Raw genomic sequence first — 6,000 nt, 5'->3', positions numbered from 1 at the left:
GGTGCAAATCCACCGGGATCCTTTGCCTTCAGTGAATCTTCACCAGTTAACAACCACCTTTATGACTGCACAAAAGCCGATCGAAAGTGTCAGCCCACTCCACCCCAAACTAGCGCTGTCCTCTTCCTGCAGGCACAGCTCAGAGCATGAACAACCCCATGCCCCTGAAAAGATGTCTTTTAAAGGCCATGTTGCTAGCCGTTTCATGGCTGGTCAGTTGAGAAGAAGCATCCAGTGCTTACTGCACAATCCAGTTGCGATCACGTGGGGAAATTCCCGTCGAATGATATGTCCAAACTGTAAATGTTTCAGTGAAGCTTTTCCCAGCCTGTCTCACCAAAAGTGCTGAGGACCCCAAAGGCCCCACTCCTGAGACCCTGGCCTCAGAGTCCAGGGGACTTTAGCACAAAATTTAGATCCTACAGCAGGCTTAAGACCCAGGAAGGCCCTTATTTATATGGGCCCCTGACAGCCACTGTTTGGAGCAGTGGGCTTGGCAGGTAACCAGATACAAGGCACTGTGTTTTGCACAAAGGAGAAGCAGAGACAGGATCAGGTACAAGAGCTGCATTTCAGCTCTCAGGTCTCTTTATTAGGACTCTAGTACTGCTTGACAGGTAGACGCATGCGCACAGGACATAATGGGGTTGGTATTGCCTTGGTCACAGAGAAATGTAACAGCATTAAAAAGAAACTGGCCAGTCTAGGCCAGTGGGTCCACCCCATCTCTGCTATTGCACTCATCCATTAGCTATTCTAGTATTGCTTCTCCTTTCCGCACACCTCAGGAGCAGTTATCCAATGGCTTTAACCCTCCCAAAACAGTCCCATGAGCAGTCTCATCCAGAAGAGGAATCTGTACAGTGGAGAAGGGTGTAGCAAACATCATGGAGTTTAAAAAAAATAGTCCACAGCTACTGTTTGGCGGATGAACACAGTCGGAGCACTGATGGAGCCTGCAGGCGAGTGTCTTTGATGAGCATCTGGCGCCCAGCGGTGGTCATCTGCGATGGGATCCAGGCGCCGTCTAAGTTACTACAGCAGAATGACAGCAATCACGGCGGCCAACAGGGCAGTCAACAAGTTAAAAGGGGGAGGGGGGTTGTTACTGGAACAGTACAGCACAGGTGTCCATAATGGCATTGGCAATGTGAGGGATCATGGTACACATCAGACAGACTATTGTACAACACATGCACAACAAGTTGGGTTACAGCACGGAGAGTGACTCCCCCCTCCCACCCCTCTGCCCTGTGTACATTTACAACAGGAAATAGTCTGAGCAAATCCCAGCTTCCATGAGAGTCACGGGGGGTTCAAGAGTCCTGCAAAAACAAGGATTTTCAGTCTTTCACAGCGAAAGAGCCTTGCCAGTGGCTTCAGGACAGGCAAACATGCCCTGCTAAAGTTTCTTTGCTCTCTCTGTCTCTCTGCCTGTCGTCACAGGACCAAAGCCTTATGAGAAGGTGACAACCTCAGCTTGGGGATAATTAGAAGAGAGGACATCTTTGCAGCTCTCTGTGTTTAAAGGATACAGGAATTAAACACACCATTGCACAGCTTTTCCTTTCCGCATTTCCAACTCATGGTTATTATTGTTGAAATGAATAAAGAGAGCAAGAGAATGAGAGCCATGGGCTGGTGGATGCAGGCACTGAGAGGCTTCCAAGGGGAAAAGCAAGGACCATTTGCTCAACTTTCTAAAGGCAGGAGAACATTGAAACCACCCGGACAAAATATGCGGTAGTTTGAGTTTGGACGAGTCAGAGAAAGACGAGGGATAAAGGAAATGCTGACACCACCCTGACTGACTATTCCTGGGGTTGAATATGGGACTGTTGTCCCCAGGGCTCTGTAGAGTATCGCCACCCTTGTTGAGCACCATGGTAGGTCCAAGGAGTAAGCTACCAGTGAGCACTGATCTATTACCTTGGCTGAGACTCTAGTATGGAAATGGTTGAATACTGTGACCATGTGTTACAGTAAAAATACACTTGAGGAACCCTTCAGGATTGCATGAGGCAGAAAACCATCACCCTTTGCAGACCCACAGCATCCTCTCCTTGGCCAAGGAAGGCTGAGGCTGGGTAGGTTACCACACCAGCAAAGAGCCTGCAGGGACCATGCCTTGTAGCTGTGCATCCTCTGGAGCTCATTCCATGTTTGTACTGACACCTCTCTGCTTCAGCTGAGCTAGGCTCAGATCCCAGATGCCCATGCATTCACAGCAGTCTGAATGAAGCTTCTGGGGATGGTAAATACTAGCTGGCAATCCCTGGGGTCCATTACCCAGCAAGTTACATGCAGGGAAGCAACATGAGGCTTGAGGAGGGAACTGCTATTGATTGCAGTCAGGATATCCAACAAAGGCAGAAGATCCCCCAGGGAACAAAGGCTATTCAAGGACCGTGTATATATAATCCCAGCTAACACCCTGAACAAAATAACTAAGGATATTAGGTGACCATATAAGTCTTGTTCTTCCCAGCATGCGTGAGAAAGCACAGCCCAATCAGCACTAATGGTGCAGTACATTTTGGAATCACCCCAGTCACCTCATTGCTATAAATTAGTATTATTATTATTTGGCCAGATGGCCAAAGGATGTGGGGATGTGCTTACTTTTAAGCATAGGGTCAGGGGGATATTAGGCCAGTGCAAAGCATGTAACTGGCAGGGGCCTGAGTTGATCAGGGATCACCACCCCACCCCACCACCCACTGAATTAGCAGCTATGAAACTGCCTGATTTCATGTCTGCTGTTACTGTGATTATCTGGTAAAGAATAGGGAGGGGTCTGATATGAAATCTTTGCATAGGGCCTTCAAGAGGGAAACCCTGCCCTATAAAAGTGTAAGGGCCCTACTGAAGTCAAGGAGACCAAGCAGGTACTTGAGGTTGAGCACATACTTATGAACAGGAATTTGCAAAGGCAGATGGGATGCCCAGGAAAAATACTGGATCCACAGGCCATGCCCTCTGTTTCCCAGCCATCTAGAGAAGCATTTTCTTTATCACAGTGGTGGGATACAACATTGCAGACATTCACAGGATTCTCAGGAGTTGTTTGGGTTCAATAAAGAAGTCTCCGTACAAATTCTGAGTCTGGGTCTCAGGGTGGGGGGTGGGTTTGGGACATTTGGACGTGGCTTTTCATGTATGCAGTTCAAGGACATCATATTGTTGGCTCAAAATAGGTACTTTATAGGAACCGTGCTCCGAAGGAGACATGAATGAGATGTATGAATGTAAAGCAGGTTTAGAACTGCTGCCACGGAGCCACCCACTGACTTGGCTTTGGTGACAACTGCTTGAATGTGGCATTCCAGTGCGCTCAGATGAACAGGTATTCAGGACCTTTCCTGAGCTGCAGCTGTGTGCAATGTCACGCGCAGCCGCCGGGCATCCACCTTTCCCATACTAATCAGTGTCCATCTGATGACAATATTGCTTCCTCTGGGTTGCATGCTAGGAATGCGTGAGATGAAACACCCTTTGGTTATCACTGCCAGAAGAACAGCTGTAGTGGAAAACGGGGAGTGTAACCCCTGCTAACTCAGATCCCGCGCAGCAGAGCGGTCTCTGCTTGTGGAGAGGAGAAGGTAATGTTCAGCCAGTGGTGTCTCCATTTCCAATAGAGGCCTTTCAGAAAGGAAACATGTCCAATCCAGTCTAGCCTAGGACTCAGGACACCTGGGTTCAGCTCTCTGCTTCACCATAGACTCCCTGGGTGACCTTGGCAAGTCACTTTGACCTAGATCCTCAAAATTATTTAGGCAAAGGGAATCACTTGCCTAAAGCGGAGTTAGGTGCGTAATTTTTTGGAGTATGTTGGCCTTAATTCCTCTGTTTCCCATCTGGAAAAAAAATGGGGATAATACCAGCTTGGTGTTGGGAGATGCACGGATTGAATTTTATTAGTAGATGTAATTTTATTAGTAGATACTACAGTAATAGCAGTACCATAAATAGCTAGGTAGGGTCCCATGCAACTACCTGTCAAGGGGGGTATTCTTTAGATAGCAGCACTGTGAAGCTAATCCATCCACGGACATCCTAGGCTCGGTCTACTTGGTGCTGCACTACATTCACATCTACAGGCTTTCTGACTCATAATGCATTTGCATGCTCTGTTACTCAAAGGCATCTATGTGGTATTGAGTAGATTCCCCGCTCCATCCCCCCTCTTACAACTGAACAGCTTTGGAGAGGATGGAAACTGCAGCTGGCTTTCTTGGGCCTCTTGGTGAAGCCGGTTTCTTTTTTAAGTTTCAGGTTGACCAATATTTCTGACATAAAAAAGATCGTTTTCAGTCTCCAAGACTGCGGGGGTGGGAACAGCTTGCAGATTAGCAGGGGCAGGCTGCCATGCATTTGGCTCTGTTGCATGTCCCCCCTGGGCTCAGCACATGGAAAACGAGGTGCCCAGAGGCAGGACAGGATGCTCTAGACCCGGGGTGACTGCATCATACATGGGAAGGTCAGTGCTAAAGCAGAGCCTCATCTCTGAGCACGGAGAATGGTCCAAGTGTCTGCTGAGCTTTTCTCCACTGGCTGATGGAGGGATGAAGGGATCTCAGGGGACGGTTATGCTGAAAGGTACTAATGGCTGCTACCATGCGAGTCTTTAGTCTAAAGACTCACATTTACCCACTGACCTTGCTATAGTCAAGGGGTCTGAGACATAAGAGAGAGAGCAATTAAGATCCTTCACATGGCAGAGGATGCTACAGGCAATAGAAAGCTGCCCAAGGTGCTTCGCAGGGCAGAGCCAAGCTGTGTGAGTTGATGGGTTTCCCTGACTGCACATGCAGGCCCTTGGCTTTGTGCCTGTGTTAGGGTATGGAAAAACAACAACACTGCCATGAAATGAGAGAGAATGAGGTTTTTGGGCAGAACTGCTCACACAGAGTAGGGCTCTGTCTTCTTATCCCATGGCAAAGGGAAACTAGCTCAAGGTAGCTCGGCCCTAAAGGAAGCGGGGTTAAATTGCACAAGTACCTGGGAGCTGAGCCACATAGTCCAGTGACTAGAGTGCTGCCCTGGGACTGGAGATTTCAGATTTATGACTGCTCTGTGCCTCAGTTTTTCCATCTGGAAAATGGGAGTGATGATACCAACCTCCTTTATAAAAAGCTTTGAGATCTACCAATACAAAGAGCCAAACAAGGACAAGGTGGTGGTATTGTTATTGGAAAGCTGTCCTCTGTTGTGAGCGCTTAAATCTGATATGATATGATACAAAAAATTATTCCCTTGCTTATAGGTACTTGATGACTATGCTCCGAAATGTTATTACATGCCCTGCTGGGAAGCAACGGGCCAGCTCAAATGTACCACGGTCAAGAGTGAGTTCTACTGGCTTCTCTGTGAAGGGAGATAAATGTCCCTGGGGAAGATCAGCTCTCGTGCACTATATATCTCCAGTTTATCTTCCCCCCTCTTTTTGCTGTTCCTCAGGACAAGATTCACTTGAGATGGCAGTTGTGGGAAATTAAAGCACCTGGGAAGGAATAAGACATTCAGGACAGGAATGCCTGCTGTGTAACGTGTTCAATTAGGGCAGCACTGAAATGAAAGCAGGTTTGGGGGATGAGAAAAAGAGGAAAATCAGGAGGGTGACATTGCTCCTGAATCAGTCCTGGATAAGCCATCTGCAATGACCAGACCCATGCCCCTCTACATCTAAAAGCATGCAGTGCTATTACTTGAGCTAAATCACCAGCCCCATGCACTTACAGACAGGGTCACTCATAAATCGACTTCCGTGGTCTGGCTGCTGGAAAGGGGACAAAGACAAGTTTAGCTGGCACAGTATACCCTGCTCTTCCCCCAGAAGTCACCTCCACTCGGACAGGAAGCTGGATCTTCAGCTGTATCACTTGAGCTATGCCGTGTGCTGGAAGCAACGGTAGGCTCTTATGCTTTATATCAGGAATGTCAAACCTGTTGGGCCCCACAGGCTGCATCCAGCCCCCGGGGCTTCTCATGGGTTGGACA

The 6,000-nt window shown here is 48.1% G+C and overlaps 1 protein-coding gene across 5 annotated transcripts in view; it reads right to left on the bottom strand.

Moving 5' to 3' along the window:
- Positions 1–552: 552 nt before the first annotated feature.
- Positions 553–6,000, bottom strand: part of KCNC4 (potassium voltage-gated channel subfamily C member 4) — a 50,514-nt gene continuing 45,066 nt past the window's right edge. For 2 of the 5 annotated variants that reach the window (XM_019492563.2, XM_059717105.1), the window contains one exon: positions 553–1,518. In XM_019492563.2, coding sequence (XP_019348108.1) covers positions 1,457–1,518 — 62 coding nt within the window. In that variant the 3' untranslated portion in view covers positions 553–1,456. Of the gene's footprint in view, positions 3,858–6,000 lie in introns of all 5 variants that reach the window. The other 3 variants (XM_019492566.2, XM_014605440.3, XM_019492568.2) reach the window with 3 other exon arrangements.

The sequence above is a fragment of the Alligator mississippiensis genome, chromosome 14 (assembly GCF_030867095.1).
Source record: "Alligator mississippiensis isolate rAllMis1 chromosome 14, rAllMis1, whole genome shotgun sequence".
In the NCBI taxonomy this organism is placed as follows: Eukaryota; Metazoa; Chordata; order Crocodylia; family Alligatoridae; genus Alligator; species Alligator mississippiensis.
Note: the sequence above shows the minus strand (reverse complement) of the source record. Positions and strands in the feature narration are given on the sequence as shown.